The sequence below is a fragment of the Staurois parvus genome, unplaced genomic scaffold (genome assembly GCF_062004578.1).
Source record: "Staurois parvus isolate SC_StPar_1 unplaced genomic scaffold, SC_StPar_1.0 ptg000025l, whole genome shotgun sequence".
In the NCBI taxonomy this organism is placed as follows: Eukaryota; Metazoa; Chordata; class Amphibia; order Anura; family Ranidae; genus Staurois; species Staurois parvus.
In genome coordinates, this window is record NW_028317821.1 from 9775752 (window position 1) to 9799046 (window position 23295).

General features: G+C 41.7%; 1 protein-coding gene across 1 annotated transcript in view; it reads left to right on the forward strand.

The window, feature by feature from the left end:
* The window catches only part of STAB2 (stabilin 2), a 197896-nt gene that overhangs the window by 3981 nt on the left and 170620 nt on the right, over positions 1 to 23295 (forward strand). Inside the window, exons 2-4 of the mRNA XM_089651824.1 lie at positions 5063 to 5196; positions 9163 to 9278; positions 19747 to 19832. Coding sequence (XP_089507950.1) covers positions 5063 to 5196; positions 9163 to 9278; positions 19747 to 19832 — 336 coding nt within the window. The remainder of the gene's footprint in view (positions 1 to 5062; positions 5197 to 9162; positions 9279 to 19746; positions 19833 to 23295) is intronic.

Consider the following 23295-nt stretch of genomic DNA (forward strand, 5'->3'; position numbering starts at 1 on the left):
TGTTATTAACAGTAAATCATCACACTTGTAGCATTGGCTATGGCATCCAGTAGCCCTTCAATTTCTTATTACTTACACTAGATTCATAGCTAGGGTATTGTGCATTGTTTTACAGATTTTATTACTGAATATATTCTGTATTCCTGGAGTAGTATTGTGTAGTTCATGATTGTAAAATATATTTGATGCCCAAATAATTCAATCACATACTGTACGTTACTATTCTAAGCATGAAATAAAACTGAAGAATTTATTTTAAAACAGATGTAAATATAATATACTTAATATGCTGCGTCATGGAGATTATCACAAAGTTGCACAATTTGTGGCTATGGATCTCAGAGTGGGTTCTACAGTCAGTTTTTGGGGTCCCCAAAACACCAGACCCAACATTAATTCTGTTGAGTCCTTTTGGCAATTGCCCAAGTTTTTATTTCAACCTTGATGCCCTTATTGGTATTGTTTTAGTTGGATTTCAATGTGATGCTGCAGCCAGCTGGACAACCCTATTGAAATGTTAATCATCCACAGCAAACAATACAGTTTAATTAATAGAAACAATATATATATGTTTTATGGAAACAACTTTAAATTAATATCTCCATAACTGTAGAACATACATTTCTTTTATGTGTTATGTATAGTACATTTCTGTACACTGAAGGCTGTGCTATTAGTCCATATGGTACCATCTTCCTATGGTAGTGTTGCATCTTCAGATTTAGCAACAGTGAATATCTGTTAAGAAGAATTCCAGGCATGGCACATTTTTATAGTCACATTGGTTCAGCTTGAGCCAATGACTGTGTATATACCATATGTAGCCAATGCCACTGGAAGCTGGAAATCACTGAAGTAGATAATGCTAGCTAGTGATCTCCACCTGCTTCCGGCCCTGTGCTGAGTGGCTTGCCTGTTGTATTGTGTATACAGGAGGTCAGCCACTCAGCACACTTCATTCAGAGTATGCTTTGAATTATCTGATTGCAATGCATTCTCTGATTAGATCAAATGGATAGCATGGCATCACCACCCCACCTCTCCACCTTGTTCAATCAGAGAATGCTTTGCATTCATTCAGACAATGCTAAGAAGTCTCTAAATGATGCTAAGTGACCTCCTGTGCTCACAATGCATCAAGCTGGCTGCCTAGCATGGAACCCAGAAGCGATTGGAGATCACTTTAGTAGTGGTGCATATCTCAGTGATTTCCAGCTTCCAGGGGCATTGGCCAGATATGTCATATACAGAATAACATTGGGCCAAGATGGACCAATGTAACTATGTACAAATATACCATGCCTGGAATTCTTCTTTAAGCATCTGTAAAGTAAAAATAAAATACAGATTTAATATAAAAAACACAGTATCCTCTTTCAGTATCAATTTTTTGGTAATCAGTTTTAGTCTAATAAATGTCCAATCACAGAGAGGTGGCTCATTTTGGCATGAAAACACATGCTCATATGATTACTTGCATTGCAATAAGGAAACCCATTCATTGAAACAGACTGTCAATGAACCACAATGATCCTAAAAACAGACATGCACCTATTTTTATGATGCAGTGGTGTGCTGCAACACGTGTGTTGGAGATGTTTTGATTTGATAGGTTGAGGTGCTATTGAGAATAAATGGCACCACAAAGCACTAAAGTGTGCCTGGTGCATTAGTAGGTTTTTTCGCCTTCCCCAACCTATTGACTGCAGGTCAATACACAGCATTACAGGGTTGATTAACAATCAACGTACTCAAGTGAAGAGGGGAAATGGGGGAGCAGAAAAGAATACACTTATCCTATAAACTGAATACCGAGGCATAATAAAACATACACATTTTTGCACAAATGGTATTTGAAGTTGAACTGCACTGCATCTGAGCTCCACAAATCAAAAATGCTATTTAATTCATTGTTAATATTCAAAGAAAACTCACCCAACCATCTATGTTTCCATGCTTTATTTTGCTGAGAATTAATTTTGAAAAACACCCCCTGTATTTCTGGTAGTGGCCATCTTGAGTAAGGGCAGATGGGTCATGTAACATTTACTTCCTGGAACCCATCTGCCTTTAGCTCAGACATTGGCTGAGCTGAGAACCCTTTCTCCCCTCCTGAAGGCTCCTGGGATGTATGACATCATTTGCATAGGCATGGAAACCAGGAAGTAACTAAAGAAATGTAAAAAAAAGGTTTAAAACAAGTAGATATGATATACTTTTCTACCTATATACTAATAAAAACAGCATAAGGATTAAAAATAATCAATGTTGATTGAGAGAGTGAAGTTTCACTTTACTAGTATTGGTATTTAATAGTAATGAGTATCATCAAAGTGTCTGAAACAAATGAGCATGTTCAAAATACAAGAAGGAGAGCAGATCTTTGCTCCACATATTGGAATATAAAAAAGAATCAGTCCCCCCTAATTTGATTTTCTGGTTATGGATTGATGTGGTGGGATGAAATAATCATTGGATTCTTCTAACATTTGATTTCCATTGACTGAACATTTCTTCCAAGGATTTCGTAGTACTGTGACCTCAGGTTACATCAGGGGCGACTGACAACTAATGGGGCCTCCTGGGCAATAAGAGATAATGGGGCCCATGTGTCTCCACCTATACTAAAGCCACAGCCACACCCACACAACACCCCACCTACATATTGCAGCTCAGCTGCATAGAAAGGGTACTAAAAATAATAGAAAAAAAATAATAAAACAACATCGTGGGGTCCCTCCTCCATTCATACCAAGCCCTTCGGGTCTGGAATGGGTTTTGAGGGGAACCCTCATGGCAAAATTAAAAAAAAATGGCGTGGAGTCCCCCCCAAGATCTATACCAAACCCTTATCTGAGCATGCAGCCCAGCAGGTCAGGAAAGGGGGGGGATGAGCGAACGCCCCCCCTCCTGAACCATACCAGGCCACTTATCCTCAACATGGGGGGGGTGCTTTGGGGGGGTTCCCTGGCCTCTGGTTGCGAGGATCTGCGGGCAGGGGGCTTATAGGAATCTGGAAGCCCCCTTTAGCAAAGGGGCCCCCAGATCCCGCCCCCCCATGTGAATGAATATGGGGTGCATGGTACCGCTACCCATTCACAAAAAAAAGTGTATTGTGAAAAAAGACAGGAGACAGTCTTTGACAAGTCCTTTATTAAAAGAAGAAAAATAAAAGAATGTTGTCCGTCCCAACGCTGGCCGTCTGAATGCTCCGATGGCTTGACAGTTATCAAATATGTAAGTGGCAGGGCCACCCAGTGACATCACGCATGTGGCCCCACCTCCTTGTGACATTTTCACCCAGCATGCCCTTGTTGATGACACCGCAAGGGGTGGGGTCACACACGTGATGTCCCTGGATGGCCCCGCCCCTTACATATTTAAGAGCTGTCAAGCCAGCGGAACAGTCAGACGGCTGGGAGCGGAGACTTTTTTTTTCTTTTTTCGGGTGGTGGTGCAGTGGCAGGCATCTCTCCTTTGAGAATTGCACACTGAATGATATTGAAAAAGAAGGAGAGTCCACATAAGGTTATAGGGGATACTCACTGTTTGGACACTGTGAAGGACTTTTATTTTGAACTTTCTGGTAAGAAAGTGATATCTTGGCGCCCAAGGATTGGACACGTCTTGGATTGTGTATGTATGGTGGATACCGGTTGTAAAAAATATATTTGTATTTTTTTGGTCACAATTTTTTTTTTCCATTTTTGTTTTACATACCATCATTAATGCAGTACAGCGTAATCATATAACTGGTGTGGCGGTGATCAGGGAAAATGTTAAGAATTTGTTTTAAATTTTTTTTTTTACTTTTTCATTATATTTTTTTTTTTAAGATTTTTTTTTTAACATACTTTGACCAGAGCAATACAGTGTTACTATAGTAACACTGTACTACTCTGAGGAAATGATCAGGATTTTTTTTTTACATACTATGATTGCTGATACCAGTGAATTTCACTGGTATAAGCAACCATTTTTACTGAATGAAATGGATTCATTCAGTATTTACTATTGTTGTTAGCTGTTATAGGCCACAGCTAATCACATGGTATAGATAGGCTATGATTGGCTTTGTCTGTACCATGTCAGTGCTACTACAGTGATCACCACTGTTTTATGGGCCAGTGCCATTCTCAAGACACCTTGCATTTTTCTAAATATATGCACAGCATTCTGTGATTGGACGAGGTGGAGGTTGTAATGTCGCCACCCCACATCCCCACCTCATCCATTTCATTGAGAAAAATGCATGGCATATTCTGAATGGCTCCCGTGCCAAGCAAGCAAGGTAGTGCTGTCACACCTTGTTCAATTGTCCAATCAGAAAATGAGTTGCATTAATTGATAAAAAAATGCAAGGTGTCCTCTAAATGGTGGTCAAGCATGACACAGGACCCAGAAGCCAACAGCAATCACTGTAGTAGTTGCTACTACTACAATGATTCTCTGCTTCCACAGCCATCCCTCAGGTTTGCCATATACTGTAAATACTTATTGGTCAAACCTGAACTAATGTAACTATATAGTAAAATCCATAACTGGAGTTCAACTTTAAAAACAATGGTGTCTTTAAAACAAGAAACATCGATCTCTAAGAAATCTCCTAGTATGACGTAAATATCTCCTGACATGACAATTATCTATAGCTCAACTTTATAAGCTAGAGTAAACATTGTAAGTTCTTTTGATAAAGCAGTGAATGTAGCATTCGCCAAACATTTTCTGGTGGAGAATCAAGAACTGCCATTTAAACACATGAAACTGCAAGATTCACCTGCAGAGAATGTTTGCTGAATGTCTAATTCTCTGACACTTGCTTCTTCTCCCTTTATAAATATGCATAATAAATATGCATGCATACATTAATTATAAATACAAAGTGTGTTCTGTATCTCCTAGATTGTAAGGCCCTGTTTCCTCTTGTACCAAATTGTATTGTAACTGTAATGTCTACCTTCATTTTGTAAAGCGCTGAGCAAAGGCGCTATATAAATCCTGTATTATAATAATAATATTAATCTGTATGCATGCATAATGCTTTTCTTTTTTCTCATTTCAGGTAAAAAACAGGTGTGATGAAAAAAACCTTCTTACAACAAAGACAGAGTGTATGTCATGTGCCTTAAATTCTGCTGTAAACTGTTCTGAAGGCTACTTGAAAGTCAGCCGTGGGAGTGGAGTAAGAGACTGTCGGTAATTAATTTTAACTATTTGGACTATTATCAGCCATTTTTCTGAATACAATGAACTGCTGACTTCTGTGATATGTTTCACTGCATGTTATTCCTATGGCTACTTTGGTATTTAAAGCTGAATTCCAGGCAAACAGCTAAATACAGAGCTGAAATACATATATGTAAACTTTTTACCTGCCACATGATTTGTAGTTTTGTTCAGCTAGTCTTGTGATCTAGACAGTCCTACCAGGCAGCACAGCCAGATCCTGGATCTTTTTTTTTTACAGATTACTCTGCGATTGCAGTTGATTTTCACTCTCTTGCAGAGCTAAAAGTGCTAGTAGAAAACTCCGCATCTCACATTTTTCATTATGTTGGATTGGATTTCCTCGACCCCTCCCTGCAAACTGTGGTTCTGCCTGGAAGCCACTATGTCCCTTGCATTTCCATGCAGTTCTATGCCCCTTTCACATGGGCGCCTTTATTTCTGATCAGCAGGGGATCTTTAAGCTGATTCCCTGCTGATTGGAGCAAAGCAGGCGGATGACAGGTCCAAGTCCACTTTGTTTCTGCAAAGCAGACACAGTCAGACCCTGTACTGCTCTGTGTGTAGCCAGGAGTAAATGGACTTCGCTGTCCGTTTACACCCAGCTGCCTCCTAGCAGGTCCTAATATCTGACCCAAAGGTAGGTGGGTGTAAAATGACACAAATGTATTTACACCCGCTGGTCCATCGGAGTGCAGAAATCAGGTCCACCTGAAAAACTGATAGGAGGACCTGATTGCATCTCCAGTGTATAAAGGTCCCTAAAGAAACACACTAATGAAATTGTTGTACGGATAGAGTTCACCTGTTTTAGCCAAGACGTTTATAGAAATTTTACACCTTTCCAAACCATTCAATCCATTTGTTAATGGAAGTTGTTGAAGAAAGTACACTTCTCAAAAAAAGCTGACTTGTTTTTGCCAAACTTTATTGATGATTTTACCAACCTTTTTTGCACTTCACATTGCAGCTTTCCACTTGAAACTCCTATGAACTGGAAATAGGTTAAATTTAGTAGCAAAAGTGGGGCAAAAATTTAATTATTTTGATGATCTTTTTAAATAGGCCTTTTAGGAAAGGCCTTTTTAGTACATACTTTGTTTCAGATCCAGTGAAGTCATCACTTGGTCTCTGTGCTTCCTCATTCAGTGCAGGCAGATCATGGCTGATGGGAGGGGCCAGCCACCCTGCCTCAGTACTCTAGTTAAAGAGGTTCTTCAGTCTTTAAAAAAATTAAAAGTCAACAGCAACAAATACTGTGGCTGCTGGATTTTAAGAAGCAGATTCTCGCCAGTTCAGGGGTTAAGCCATGTCTTCACCCAGGCCATTTTTCCTCTGGTTGTCAGATCTCCGACACCACCATCTTGGCTGTGGGAGCTGTCTGTGACACCCTTCTTTCTCACAGCTGGCCTCTCACTGCACATGCACGGGCTCATACTGTGCTGTCAGATTGGTCCTGCAGACTCCTGGGACACATAACTTGTCCCAGGAGGTTGCCAGCAGGGGCGGAAAAAGGGTTATGTAAAGCTTATGTAATTCTTGCATAGGAGAGAATTGTGGAAGTGGGTGCAGGTACCTGTCAGAAAAAGTTGCCCACTCCCAAAAAAAATGTTAGCAGAATTTGGCAGATTAGCAGTCCTTTCACTTTTAAGTGAAGGTCTTCTTTAAGAGCCCTCAGCCCCAGTGAAAACAGTGGGTTAGCTCTTGGGAGGAGTTTTGAAAATATCAAAATTACTTGGTGGATGGATGTGAGTTTGAATAAGTGGTTATTCCTAGGCAGACTGCACAGACTGCCCTGGATGTGACTCTGAGCCTCCATGACTTAAAGAACTGAAACCAAATTAATGAAAGTGGGGGGTCAGAAACAATATAGCTGGGGTAAAAGGGCTAGATAAGGGTGGACAACTTTCAGCTAGGAAATGTGCTCTTTAACTGACCCACTGCAACGTTGAATGCATCGTGTGAGCAGCTCATAGTGGAGACAATTCACTAAAGGTTGCCGCATGCATTATGTCGGTTTGGTGACCATATATTGCATGCAATACTGAAAATGTCAGTTCACTATTGCTAGTATGCGGTATTTACTGCAAATAGCAAAAACACTCGGTATATACCACATAAACAGAAAGGTCAATTTGCCAAGAAAATAAATAATTAAATATATGCATTAAATAAGTAGTGGTTGAAGCATGTGGTATGCACTGGTTAAGAAGCGGGTGACCGCTGGTGTCCTTAACCAACCAGTAGCTGTCATGGCTGTTAAGCAGCAGGTGGCCGCCGTGTCCTTAACAACCGATGAGTCATCAGCTATCAGTGGGTTCCCTGCTGAAAGCTGAATGTAGAAAAAAGAATTGCCGGCACTTAAAAATTAAGAAAAAAAATGGCGTGGGGTCCCCCCCATCCATACCAAGCCGTTCTGGTCTGGTATGTATTTTGAGGGGAACCCCCATGCCAAAATTAAGAAAAAATGACGTGGGGTCCCCCCTACAATCCATACCAGACCCTTATCCAAGCATGCATTCCGGCAGGTCAGGAAAGGAGGGGCATGAGCGAGTGAGCAACCCCCCCCCTCCTGGATCATACCAGGCCACATGCCCTCAACAAGGGGGGCTGCATTGGGGTAGAGGGGCATCTTTCCCACAACCCTGGCCGGTGGTTGTGGGGGTTTGCGGGCGGGGGGCTTATCAGAATCTGGATTCCCCCTTTAACAAGATTCATCCCCCCCATGTGAGTGAGTATGGGGTACATGGTATTGCCCCCCCAAAAAAGTGTAGTGTCAAACAACACAGGAGGCAGTTTTTGACAAGTCGCTTATTAAAAAAAAATAAAAATAAAAAAATGTCCCTGGTGTAGATCCGTTTGTTAATCACAATGCCCGCCGCCTTCAAATACAAGCAGGAATAACTAGTACTTGTAGAAATATGAAGGTCTATACCTAACCCTAGGTTCACACCTAAGCGTTTTCCGCAGCGTTTTGCAGAAATACAGTAAAGTCCATTTAACATGATTTCTTATGGGACACGTTAACATCCCAGCTCTTTTGGTTCTATAGACTTCAATGGAAATGCTGCAGAAAAGCATGTAGTATGTTTTTGTTGCGTTCTTTATGTGTTTTGCATTTTAAATCTGCCTAGCAACAAGAAAAATTAGCAAAATGCATCAAAAACACAGCAAAAATGCAGGTGTAATGCAATGCAGAGACTGCTCAAATGCAAATTGCATAGGTGTGAAACTAGCCTTAAGCCCAACTCAACATAGCTTGAAAAATTAACCATCACTATCCTACCCCCCTTCTCCCTCGCAAGGGTTAAATATTTGTTTATTCTAGGGGAATTGGAATAAACATGTCTTATTCCTCCTTACCACAGCAGCCAACATTCCTGGTTTGTGGGTGGGAGGGAGGATGACATCCTCATGTACAATGTACTACCGCTTGTCCTGCATTGTACTAAATGAGCATTTAACCCTTGCAGTATGGTGTGGGGTAACCTACTGCTTTAGTGATTTTACAGCAACCTTGTGCTGGGCTCTACATTTTTATAACAGTGTGGCCTTACTTCTCGTGGATTGCTATGCACCCTGTTATTCAATACATTAACTGCTATATTCTCCCTGTTAGTGTCATGGTATTGTCAGGCTACAATGCTCCCACACTGCTCTTATCACTGCTGATAAGAAAACACTCTCCCCATGCTGCTGAAGGAGGGTTAGGATTTTTCATACTGGTGGGAGGGGGTGGGGGTAAAAACAGGCAGCTGAGCCACCATTGTACACCTGCCGCCCAAAGGAATTTTAACTTTACAGCCTGACTTAGGCTGCAGAAGCAGCACTTGTCAAGCTCACACATTGACATCAATGGGGTTCCAATGCAACTGATTCAGATTATTATAAATGCTAATTTGTGACTGCATTTTTTTTTTTGGTTACTTATTTTAGGTATTTTCTGGAAATACATTCATACAGTCTCTCACTTCCTGGATGTCGACATATGTGTACAAAAGTAGAGCTCCAGCCAATGTGTTGTCCTGGGTACTGGGGGCCTGACTGTATGGGTAAGTGTTCAACAGCTACTCATACTATTGAGTCCTTATGCACAACTGACGTTTTTACAGCTGCTGTTTTTGGCTTTTGATGTTTTTTTCTACAGCTAGTAAACCCCCCACCATGTTATCCTATATGTCCATGCACACAGACTGTAATCAACGTTTTTGGCTGGGATGTTTTTTGGCTGGAAAAAAACCCAGGACTAGTGGGTTTCTAGAGTTTTTTAGCTGTAAAAAATGCTCTAACACTGCAAAATGCGGTAAAATGCGGCAAAATGCGGTAAAACACTGCAAAGCTGCGTTTTTTTACTTTTTTTTACCCCCAAAAATGTTTTTAAGGTAAACAAATGCTGAAAATGCTAACACAGGAAAACGCCATAAAATGCCACCAAATGCAAATGCAAAAATGCTAAAAAAAGCTGGAGAACGCAGGTTTTTAACGTGACTTTACACAGCTAACATTACCAGCATTATCAAAATGTCCAGTCTGCATGAGGGCTTAAATGGAGGTTTATCTTGTGTAATGTATGATTACAGCTGAAGGTGGTGTAGCAATCGTGCACACAAATATGGATGCGGATGTCCATGTTGCTAAAGATCCTCCATCTTGTGTCATTCTCACTCCAAAATCATCCCCCCTCCCTTTCTGTTGAGTGACATGTGGTCTGTGTGTGTGCTGAGTTCGGGAGTGCACAGGGCACAGCTGGATACCCTTGATGGTTGTAAACCCAATTAGCTGATGCCAGGGTGTCTGTCCCACTCTTGCTCTGAATGCTCTGAAGCTGATCGTAAAGCTATAAACCCGTCAGTCACTGGACTTCAAAAGCATTCCGGGATAGCAGTAAAACATATAGCTCATTTGGAGACCACTTTTTTATACACTTTCATAATTTCTCGTAAGAAATACGTACAAGAACACAAAGCATATATTCAGAGAGGTCATTTTAATACAAGTCACCTGATTCCTTACACCCCTAGATTACGTCTACCTGAGAGCAGAAAGCGATATCTCTTTAACCATCACAGCCAGATATGTCATATCTGGTGTCTGGAGGTTCAGAATATCATTCTGCATATTATCCTGCCAGTGGCTAGGCTGTTGCATGCACCTATGGAAGGTTATTGACCATGATATAAACTGGGAGGGATTTGGTCATAGCCTGAGTTCTCCGCCTAAACACCCCTCCCCAAATGAGGCGATTGGTTCTCTGCTTTAAGGAGACACCCTGCTGGGGGACTAGAAAACAGGCTGTCAGGCCTGAGAGAGGTAAGATGAAGAGATTTCTCCCATTTAACATCAGGAACCAACTTTGGGAGAAACAGTACCCTTTTGCTCAGCACCCTTGAATCTGCTTAAATCCAGTACTCTGGCAAGTATTATACCTCTCTAAACTTCTTTCTGTTATCTCACTGCTGTGTTATTGCTCTCTGTATTTATATATATATATTGGCTACATCTTTTTCTGTAAATATTTTTATTGCACCATTTTGACCTTTTTAGTAATAAATCCTATTATCTGAAAAGTGTTGAACTGTTTCTAAAGCTCTTTAATGCAAACTAAGAATCCCTGTCTCTGAAGAGTGCTACTGTGTGTTTTTAAACTTCTGCATACATCTGCCTGCGGTGGCAGTGTGTATGCATACGCTTATTCAAACATCATAGTGTTACTGCTAAGATTGGTGAGTTTCCTCCTTCTCTGTACAAAAGGGTGGTGGTGGCAGTGTGAAGGGTTAATTGCGTAATTAACCTGACACAGTAACAATTGCTCTCAGGCTGCGGCACATAGATTGTGGTCCAGTGAGCTGGAAAATCTTTGTGCAGGGTGCAGCTGAGTGTGGCATTGTTATGCACGTGACAGCGCGGTTTTAGATTGGCTAGTCCTTCGGTCACAAGGCGGTGAGAAGGGCTGGGGGTCTGACGCCGTGCCGTCACAGGCGGACCAATTTGTTTTGTCCACAGTAAACAGTCAGATTATACCTTTTATGTTTTCATGGCCCTATGAAATAGAAAAACTGATTCTATGTTGGTATCACACAGATTTGAGCAGTACAGGTGAAACTCGAAAAATTAGAATATCGTGCAAAAGTTCATTTATTTCAGTAATGCAACTAATATATGAGATAGACTCATTACATGCAAAGCAAGATAGTTCAAGCCGTGATTTGTGATAATTGTGTTGATTATGGTTTATAGCTCATGAACACCCCCAAATCAACAATCTCAGAAAATTAGAATATTGTGAAAAGGTGCAATATTCTAGGCTCAAAGTGTCTTACTATAATCAGCTAATTAAGCCATAATACCTGCAAAGGGTTCCTGAGCCTTTAAATGGTCTCTCAGTCTGGTTCAGTAGGAATCACAATCATGGGAAAGACTGCTGACCTGACAGTTGTGCAGAAAACCATCACTGACACCCTCCATAAGGAGGGAAAGCCTCAAAAGGTAATTGCAAAAGAAGTTGGATGTTTCAAAAAAACCGTATCAAAGTACATTAATAGAAAATTACTGTATGTGGAAGGGAAAAGTGTGGAAGAAAAAGGTGCACAAGCAGCAGGGATGACTGCAGCCTGGGGAGGATTGTCAGGAAAAGGTCATTCAAAAGTGTTGGGGACTTTCACAAGGAGCGGACTGAGGCTGGAGTCAGTGCATCAAGAGCCACGACACACAGACTGATCCTGGACATGGGCTTCAAATGTCGTATTCCTCTTGTCAAGCTGCTCCTGAACAACAAACAACGTCAAAAGCGTCTTACCTGGGCTAAAGAAAAACAGACCTGGTCTGTTGCTCAGTGGTCCAAAGTCCTCTTTTCTGATGAGAGCAACTTGTGCATCTCATTTTGAAACCAAGGATCCAGAGTATGAAGGAAGAATGGAGAGGCACACACTGCAAGATGCTTGAAGTCCAGTTTGAAGTTTCCACAGTCTGTGTTGATTTGGGGAGCCATGTCATCTGCTGGTATTGGTCCACCGTGCTTCATTAAGCCCAGGGTTAACGCAGCCATCTACCAGGAGATTTTGGAGCACTTCATGCTTCCTTCCACAGACGAGCTTTATGGAGATGCTGACTTGATTTTCCAGCAGGACTTGGCACCTGCCCACACTACCAAAAGCACCAAAACCTGGTTCAATGACCGTGGGAAACTCGCCTGACCTGAACCCCATAGAGATTCTATGGGGCATTGCCAAGAGAAAGATGAGAGACATGAGACCGAACAATGCAGAAGAGCTGAAGGCTGCTATTGAAGCATCCTGGTCTTCCATAACACCTCAGCAGTGCCACAGGCTGATAGCTTCCATGCCACGCCGCATTGAGGCAGTAATTGCTGCAAAAGGGGCCCAAACCAAGTACTGAGTACATATGCATGCTTATACTTTTCAGAGGTCCGATATTGTTCTATGTACAATCCTTGTTTTATTGATTGCATGTAATATTCTAATTTTCTGAGATTGTGGATTTGGGGTTTTCATGAGCTGTAAACCATAATCATCACAATTATGACAAATCACAGCTTGAACTATCTTGCTTTGCATGTATTGAGTCTATCTCATATATTAGTTTCACCTTTTACGTTGCATTACTGAAATAAATGAACTTTTGCATGATATTCTAATTTTTTCGAGTTTCACCTGTATAATTATGCAATGATAGTAAGCTCCAAGGAGCAGGGCCCTCCTAACCCTCTTGTTTTGAACTGTGTCTTTGCTGTACTGTCTCCCTTTATATTGTAAAGCACTGAGCAAACTGTTGGCGCTATATAAATCCTGTATAATAATAATAGTAGTAGACTTCCAAAGATCTGAAAGAATGGAGACGTCAAGTCCCTTCATATATAAGTCCCTTGATATATAATTTAAAGCAGAACTTTAACCATAACGATTTGATAACAATTAATGTCCTTTAACAAAAGAACATACATTCCTCTCTAATAATTATGCTACCAAAATTAGTGTGTGCTGTAAATTGCCGCCAGCATTGCTCCTGTTTCTTTTTGCTGGATGCGGCAATTTTGTTGAAGCCCAGAGCAGTCACTTCCTTATTGGAAACTCTCTCTCTCTCCTTGGTCTCAAAAACTATATGCCACGCTCTGTAATTAAAATGTGTGCCTTTCCAGGGATGATTGTATGTCTTGACTCAGCTAGGGAGGCAGGCTGACAGAAGCTTTACGGTGCTGGAGTTCATGGGCTGCTTCTGCCTAGAGGGAAAGGAGAGAATACTAGGGAAATAAAATAAAGCACTATCCTTGTAAGTTTTACTCATTCGGGTCTCCCTGGCAGCAGAGCTTGTCCTTTCACCTCTCCTGCTTTTCTTTTCTTCCTCCGTAATATGTGTTCCCTCGGCATATTCTGTATCTTTCCTGTTACTCCCCATCCCCTCACAAGCAGTAAATCTTTAGGCTGTCAGCAGATCGTCCTCTAGTGACTTTTTATTGGCACAGTGCTGAGAATACGGGATAGTTGTGGCTGCGCCGAGCAGGGTAAGACAATGCCATTCTAGATTTTACACAGTATAGGCACTTATACCTGCAAATGGGGCCAGCATGAAATGATCTATCAGGATTTAATTTACTGACTAAAGTTCCACTCGAAGAAATAATTATTATAAAATTACTATAATATTATAAAATTGTATTTTAAAATGTAAAAATATAAATTTTAAAATTATATTTTATATTTAAGAATATTATATGATTGTAATAGTATAATATTCTAGGAAATCTCTTTAGCAGCTGCAGATACATACCTTAAAATAATAAACGAGACAGCAGGTAAATCCAAAATGCAGTTTTTGGGTTGAGCATTGATGGGGTTATCTGCCCTAACTAGCTGCATGGAGCTTGCATCTTCTCCTTGAGCATCTTTCCAAAGAAATGCTGGCAGGTTATTTAGTTAGTTAATTAGTGTCTGAATTGGTCCTAGTTTGCATGTGAGATTGTTAGCTCCTTGAGGGCAGGGCATCTGAATGTACAATATGTGAAGCACTGCATAAATTGTCAGTGCTATATAAATACCTGTAATAAATAAATACTTTTTTCGGGGTTAATGGCACAGCATATTAAAGCCAGTGATTTAGTATAACAGGAAGGCATCTAACAGTCACAAAATGAGGATTCAGCTATGGCAGACTCCATGTTTTTCTCAGGGAAAGTTTCCCATTAAAAATAATTGGTTATAGTAGAAAATTCTTTAGCCACTTTGAAAGGCCATGGAGGTCTGGCTGGGCCCCCTTCTTCCTTCACTTACACATCCTGCTTATAAAAGTGAAGGACAGTCTGTGAGAATAAAGCCGGTGACATTGTTACTGCCGTCAGCTTGGTGAAGAAAAATAGCCTGTGTGCTTATCATAGAAGGCTGCAGGCTAGCTTTGAAAACACCACTGGCAATCAGTTCCTTCCTGTGCCTGAAAAATTAGCTGATAAGCAAAATGTTCAGGTTGTGGAGGTGATGACAAAGTATATTCATCTGTACCGTATACATTTCCTTAGGAGATAGCACTTTTCAACAGTCAGGGACTTGGTGAAAGGCCCTATCTTTCATAGATCGTCATAAAAATCCACTTTAAATTCCAAACAGTGGAAATTTCTTTGCCGGTAATACGTTTGGATGGTACATGTTAGACCAAGTCATACAGCCATGCTGACGCCACTTCATTACTGCACTGAAAATAACAGCAAAACAAAATGTTTAATATCACTCCTAGATTGTAAGCTGCAAGGAGCAGGGCCCTCCTTTCCCTCTTGTATTGAACTGTATTGTTGGTGGGTAAACAAAACAGTTCTCTCCCCTGTCAGCTCCTGCACACTGCCATACAAAGCAGTGTGCTTACAGTGAAGTACAAACACACCGCCCCCTAGTAAAACACACACAGCACACAGTTAACCCTTTCATGGCCCCAGATATTAACCCCTTCCTGCCCAGTGCCATTAGTACAGTGTCAGTGCTTTTTATTAGCACTGGTCACTGTATTGGTGTCACTGGGGATGTCAGTGACACCAAGTCAGTTCCCCCCAGTGTCAGAATGCCTCCTGCAGTCCCTCTATAAGACGCTGATTGCCGCCATTACTAGTAAAAATAAAATGAAAAAATCCCAGTATATATACCGCCATTTCTAAACGCTATAACTTTCACGTAAACTAATTAATTTACACGTATTGAGATTTTTTTTTAGTATAGACATGTAGCAGAATACGTTTTGGCCTAAATTTATGACGAAATTTGATTTGTTTTATTTTTTTACTGGACATGTTTAACCACTTGCCTACCAGGCACTTATACCCCCTTATTTACCAGGCCAATTTTCAGCTTTCAGCGCTGCCGCACTTTGATTGACAATTGCACGGTCATGCAACATTGTACCCATATGAAATTTTGATCATTTTTTTCTCACAAATAGAGCTTTCTTTTGGTGGTATTTAATCGCCACTGGGCACTTTACTTTTTGCGCTATAAATAAAAAATTGCCAAAAATTAAAAAAAAAAAAAGTTTCTTTGTTTCTATTATAAAATTTTTCAAACAGGTAATTTTTCTCCTTCGCTGATGTGCGTCGATGAGGCAGCACTGATGGGCACTGATAGGCGGCACTGATGGGCACTGATAGGCAGCACTAAAGGGCACTGATAGGCAGTACTAATGAGGTGGCACGGATAGGCGGCACTGATAGACAGCATTAATGAGGTGTCACGGATAGGCGGCACTAATATGCAGCACTAATAGGCGCCACTGATAGGTGACACTGATGATGGGTACTGATAGACGGCACTGACTGGCATCACTGCTGGGCACTGACTGGCGGCACTGACTGGCACAACCGCTGGGCACTGACTGGTGGCACTGACTGGCAGCACTGCTGGGCTGCACTGGTGGGTGGCACTGGTGGGCAGCACTGGTGGGTGGGCACAGGTGGGTGGCACTGGTGGGCACAGGTGGGTGGGCACAGGTGGGTGGGCACAGGTGGGTGGCACTGCTGGGCACAGGTAGGTGGCACTTCTGGGCACAGGTGTGTGACACTGCAGAGTGGCACAGGTGGGTGCACTGCTGGGCACAGGTGGGTGCACTGCTGGGCACAGGTGGGTGATCTGCTGGGCACAGGTGGGCGGAGCTAGTGGGCGCACTGCAGGGCACAGGTGGGCGGAACTTGCGGGTGGCACTGCTGGGCACCGATCATCAGGGCACTGATCATCAGTGCCCTGATGATCGGTGCCGATCCCCACTCTGACTACTGCCGGTTCTCGGCAGTACTTTCCTCACGATCTGACAGCGTGAGGAAAGTGCAGCCGAGAACCGGCACTTGCATTTCCCTCTGATCAGCGTGTCATTGGACACCGCTGATCAGGTGGTAAAAGGCCGCTGTGATTGGCCTTTTACCACATCACGTGATCAGCTGTGTCCGTAGGACACAGCGATCACGGAGATCGCCGGGTGCGCACCCCCTGGGGCACGCAGGAGAGTGCGTTCTGGGGGGATGTCATATAACGTCCACTCAGAACTGGCCGGCCGCAGTGCAGCCAGTTATAATATAATATAATCTGCGGTCGGCAACAGGTTAATAGCAAAAAGTAAAAAAAAAAATGTTCTCTCAAAATTTTCAGTCTTTTTTTTTATAACGCAAAATATAAAAACGCACAGGTGATCAAATATCAAAGCAAGCTCTATGGGAAAAAAGGACGTAAATTTCATTTGGGTGCAGCATTGCATGACCGCACAATTGTCAGTTAAAGTAAAGCAGTGCTGTAAAGCAAAAAATGGTCAGGAAGGGGGTTAATCCTCTGGAGGGCAAATGGTTAAGCTTTGACAATAAAACCTGGAAGCTGATTGGTTTCTATGCAGGACAGTCAGAGCAGAATGAAAACTCATCATGCAAGCTTTATCCAGGCCTTAGCTGGACACTGATAGATGTCACAAGACTGCTATGTACTGCTGATGAGAAAAGTTATTTAGCCGTTTACTTAAATAATTGCCATTCCATGTTCTGTGTACTGTGGGAGACCAGATATAGTGAATACAGGGTCCTGGGTTTAGTAACACTTTAATACCATTTTAATTTTTAACGCTGTTTACTACTCTCTTATATTGAGAGAAATAGCACTGTTATTATTTTACATGAATTTCCTGGCTTTCCATTTTTTTACCAATTGCCTTTCTGCTGGTAAGTACTCCAGGCAGCTTTATGATGAAAAGAAATCTTTGTTTCCTTTGGGACTTAGAACAATGACTGTCATTGCTCTATTAGTCTTATTGGAGACATACCCACTGTGTAAGCATGTTCACCTGTATTGTCAAAACAGCAAATACAACATAACAAAAGGCTCAGCAGTTATGATCCTTGTCAGCACTATTTTCTGTTTTGTTGCTTTAATGAGCCATTTATACAATTCATCAAAAGTAAACAAATTAAACATATCCTTTATACAACCGAGTATAATTGCAGACTATTTTTCTCTAATTCTAAAACTCTGATCATGGTTCTGTATGCAACACACGCTCATTTGCAAAGTGCACTGCAAGTTCTTTGGACATGGCTTACAAATATGTAAATTCCTCGCCTGATCCCAATACACCCATTCATTCTTCTCCCCAATCACCCCTCCCCCCCCACCTTTTTTCCCCTTTCTTTTTTTTCTCTTTTTGTTATCAATAATCACTAATATAATTAAAATATTCATATATTATACACATTTATTTATGGTTGATTACTGTGTAGGATTAATTGCCATAGTTCATTTTTTGTAAGTTTATATATCACATTTCTGTATAACCCCGTTTATGTTTCCTATTCTAATCTTTTCAATAAAAATGTTGTACCATCAAAAATAAGTAAATGCGTATGTAAAATGTCTGTATGTTTTTCACATGGAAAAGAAGTTGTTATGCATGGAAAGGGGAGAGGGAATGGCCCTTGTGTACATTAAAATCTCAAAGTAACACTTACTACATGCCATCCTTTGTAATGTTTGATAATGAACTTCAAGTAAAAGCTGAAGATTAATTTAATTATATTTTGCCTTTCCTGGTTGCTCCCCCCCATCAACATGCTAATTACATTGAAAAAACTTTCCCATGTTTATTATTTACCCTATTTTAGACCCAGTGATGTCATCATTGGATCTATGTGCTTTTCTATGCAATGCAGTCAGATCATGGCTGGTAGGAGAGACCAGCAGTGTGCTGTACATAGCTTCCTGAAAACATCACAACACCCTGCCTCAGCATTCCTCTCAACAGCTTTAAGCTCTGATGCAGGCAGTGGGCTGACTTTTGTGGGGAGTTATGCAAATATTAAAATGCTTTAATGGGTGGATGGTAGTGGGGAGCCTCCATGATTGAAAGAATTTGAAATCCTATGTGGGCCAGGGACAGTCAGACTGGGAAGGAAAGCGCTAGATGACGCTGGATGTCCTCCAGCAAGGAAATGAAGCAGGCTTTCTCTGATTTGCTGCAGCTTCTAATGCAAACTGTGAGAAGCTCACAGTGTGCGGTTAAATCAGAGCAAGCTGTATCAGTACAGGAGCCTGTAGATATGTGTAAGATTGAAGATAAGCCTGGAGCTCAGCTTTAATACAGAACTCCAATATATGGGTAAATCACACTGGTTTGCCTGCCAATACATTTGTATTTCTGCCCTTGCAGCCCTGAGATTTCACATCCCTGCCAAATTACTGACCTGGGTTGATGGCCTCGTTTTTCTCTACTGCAGTTTGTCAATACATCTTGGTCATATCCCTGACCCTTGCCTAAGACTGGACAGTGAAGGAGCAGCAGCAGACTGATGAGCTCATGCCTCTGCTCACTCAGCACATCTGATTGGTCACTATCCTTGCCCCTTTTGTTTTCCAGGCTGTGTTCTACAGCGCATGGCATTACAAGAGTAAAATTCAGGCACTAACACTAGAATCATTGAAATATACAATATATTAAAATTTCAAATCCAGACAAAACTTTGTTTTCCTTTTAAATAAAACAATAAACCTGTTAGAGCTTCTGCCAGTTTGTTATTGCCCTGTGATGGTGAACGTTAGCCCAAGTCTTTACTGTTGACTGGACCTTGCTGCTCTAGCAACAATTAAAACATCTTTTTCCCAACCCCAATTTCTTTTATGGGTGTCACATGGACAGGAAGTAAGGTAAGATCCTCCCAGTGGGATCATAAACAATACATAACAGAAAAGTAGCTCTTCCCAAAACTATACAAAGAGCAGGCAACCAGCATTTTTAGGCATTCAACAATGGCGGCCATGTCTTTCTTTTTATCAGTATGCACGGCAGGGCTTGTGTAAAATTTCCTCCCCACTTATAATTTAGTTGCATATAGGATTTCACAAATAATGCATATTGTATCAACCCATTTTATTACAATTAGTATTGTGCATTTTGCTGCCCAGTAACCATCCATTCCCGTATATGAGAGCTTCAGCAATGTCGAAAATATGTGTAATGTAATAAACTTGTATAACCAAGGTATTACTAATTGTCATTTTGCAGAGTGCCCTGGAGGGGCGCCATCCCCTTGTAACAACAGAGGTATATGCTCCGATGGGATGGGCGGGAATGGGACCTGTACTTGTCAAGTAAGTGTTGTATGATGTCCTCACTGCCACTACTACCATGTCGTTTCCTGCTATATTACTGTAATAACCAAAACACTACTTATTTCATAGTTGTAGAAAATGTTTTTGCCATATATTTTTATAAATAATATAATGCTTATAACACGTGGGCTACAAAGGATCTATTCGTTACTAAAGCGGTTGTAACCTCTGAAATGGAAAAATGAAAAAAACTTATCCTCTTAGATTGTAAGCTCCAAGGATCAGGCCCTCCTAACCCTCTTGTATTGAACTGTATTGTTGCTGTATTGTCTCCCTTTATATTGTAAAGCGCTGAGCAAACTGTTGGCGCTATATAAATCCTGTATAATAATAATAATACCAAATCTTCTATTTCTCCTATCAGTTCATCCCCCACAGTTATTGCCTTTTGTACCTCCAGACCCTCCCTCTTAGATTGTAAGCTCCAAGGAGCAGGGTCCTCCTATCCCTCTTGTATTGAACTGTATCGTTGCTGTACTGTCTCCCTTTATATTGTAAAGCGCTGAGTAAACTGTTGGCGCTATATAAATCCTGAATAATAATAATAATATCCTTCTATAGAGTGTACTTGCCTCTATCCAAAACACTTAGTGTGGTCTCTGTCTGTTCTGTCATCCCCCTGAAAACTAGATGAGTCATTTCTGACAATATGTGCAGACACCAGACAATCCCAGGAGACGGCCTTGCTTACCCCCAGCACACAGAAGGTGATTGACAGCCTCAGCTGTGCATGTTTTCCTATGAGCCTGTGTACACAGTACTTTTCTCCACTCAGGTCTCAGAGTACACTCGGCTCTCTGCTCTATGCTGTGCAGTGTGTGACATCAGATCCCCGCCCCCTGCATACTGGAGCTGATAAATATTGTCTAAATTCTGTACTTTAAACTGCTGTAGTAGAGAAAGGGTGGCAGATTATTATTATTATTATACAGGATTTATATAGCACCAACAGTTTGCGCAGTGCTTTACACAATGAAGGTAGACATTACAGTTACAATACAATTTGGTACAAGAGGAAACAGAGGGCCCTGCTCCTTAGAGCTTACAATCTAGGAGGAAGGGGTGAGTGATACAAAAGGTAATAGCTGTGGGGGATGAGCTGATGGGAGAAATAAATGGCGGTTTACTAGGTAGAAACAGGATAGGCCTCTTTAACCACTCACCTACAGGGCACTTATACCCCCTTCCTGCCCAGGCCAATTTTCAGCTTTCAGCGCTGTCGCACTTTGAATGACAATTGCGCGGTCATGTAACACTGTACCCATATGAAATTTTTATCTTTTTTTGGGACAGATAGAGCTTTCTTTTGGTGGTATTTAATCAACTCTGGGTTTTTTATTTTTTGATAAACAAACCAAAAACCACTGAAAATTTTGAAAAAAAAATTTTTTTTTCCGTTTTTGTTATAAAATTTTGCAAATAAGAGATTTTTCTCCTTCATTGATATGCGCTAATGAGGCTGCAGTGATGGGCACTGTTAGGCTGCACTGATGGACACTGATAGGTGATACTGATGGGCACTGATGAGGAGGCACTGGTAGGTGGCAATGATGGGCATTGACAGGCATCACTGATGGACACTGAAAGGCACCACTCATATATGGCACTGATAGGCAGCACTGATAGGTAGCACTGATAGGCAGCACTGACTGGCACTGATAGGCGGCACTGATAGGCAACACTGATGCGCACTGATAGGTAGCGGTAGCACTGACTGGCATTGATAGGTGGCACTGACTGGCTCTGATAGGTAACACTGAAAGGCAGCTCAGATGGGCACTGATATGTGGCATTGATGGGCACTGGCAGGTGGCATTGATGAGCACTGACAGCTGTCACTGATGGACACTGACAGGTGGCACTGCTGGGGCTACACTGATCATCAGGGCACACTGATCATCAGTGCCCTGATGATCAGTGTACATGTCCCCTCTGAGTAATGCCGATTACCGGCTCTCCTCTGTCAGCGTGACAGCTCGTGAGGAGAGAAATGCCAATAACCCGCATTTCCTTATTTACATGTGTTCAGCTGTGATTGAACACAGCTGATTACATGACCGAGCCGACATCTTCGGCTCTTTCCGTTGATCGGTGATCCGCTGTGTCCAAGGGACACAGTGCACCGCCGATCGCCGCGCTGCGTGCTCCCGGAGCCGTCATATGACGTCCTCCCAGAACGAGAGAACTGCCTTGCGCCCGTCATTAACTTATATGGCGGGCGGGAGGTGGTTAAAGAGAAAGGTTTTCAGGGATCGTCTAAAGGTGGATAGATTTGGAAACAGCCGGACAGATTGGGGTAGGGAGTTCCATAGGATGGGAGAAGCTCAGGAGAAGTCCTGGAGGTGAGCATGGTAGGAGGTGACATGGGAACTAGAGAGCATTAGGCCTTGGGAGGATTGAAGAGAGCAGTTTGGTTTATATTTTGAGACCAGGTTGGCAATGTAGCTGGGGTAGAGTTGAGAATGGCTTTGACAGTTTTTGTTAGTATTTTGAATTTTATTTGTTGGGCGAGTGGAAGCCAGTGGAGGGATTGGCAGATGAACAGGTACAACTTATGTAGGAGGACTTGTTTCATCTTAGTGTATCGCATGAGGCCAGTCACTTCACTGGGTATATGTGAGGGTTTACAACCATTTAAAATTGTAAGGAACAATGTAAATTTCCTACAAATGTACATTTTAGCTGAAGTTTTTGAGTACATAGTTTGCACTATTGCAATGTTTACATTAAAGCCTCCAGGCAGTGAGTAAATAATCATGATCCCCCTTCAGGTGATGAAGATGATATTACTCATTTATCTTGAGGATGATTTACCGCACACTAATACTCACCTTACAACAGTCTGCAGGCTATTTCTCCACTCTCCAATGCGGGAATATGAGCTAGCACACCTACCAGCAGCCACATCCTACCCTGATAACGTAGACCCTGGTCCTGCACTGATTACAGCAGGAGTGATGATATTTGCAAGAGTGGTGGTGGCAACAAGACCAAGGAAGAAGATCAGCTTTGAGGGATTAGTCATCACGTCTGGGACCAGTGGGAAGGAAGACTGCGGGGCCATGGATTAAAGAAAACCTGGTTCTTCTCTAAGGATGACCATACACTATAAAATGTTCTGTCCAATTTCTTTTAGATTTACCTTCAACTGTGTAGTGCAAGAGCCTGCCTAATTGGATACAATTGAAAGTGTAGCTGAGGTTTGACCTCATATTATATGGTTTTTGGTAAATCTAAACCAAAAATCTCAAGAAAATTGGATAATCTATGGCCAGCCTAAGGGCTATTTGGCAGCTGCATCCTGTTATAGAAAACACTGAATACTTACCTCTCCAGTAGGCATTGGGGTTAATTTACTAAAACTGGAGAGTGCAAAATCTGGTGCAGCTCTGCATAGAAACCAATCAGCTACCAGGTTTTATTCTCAAGGCTTAAATGAACA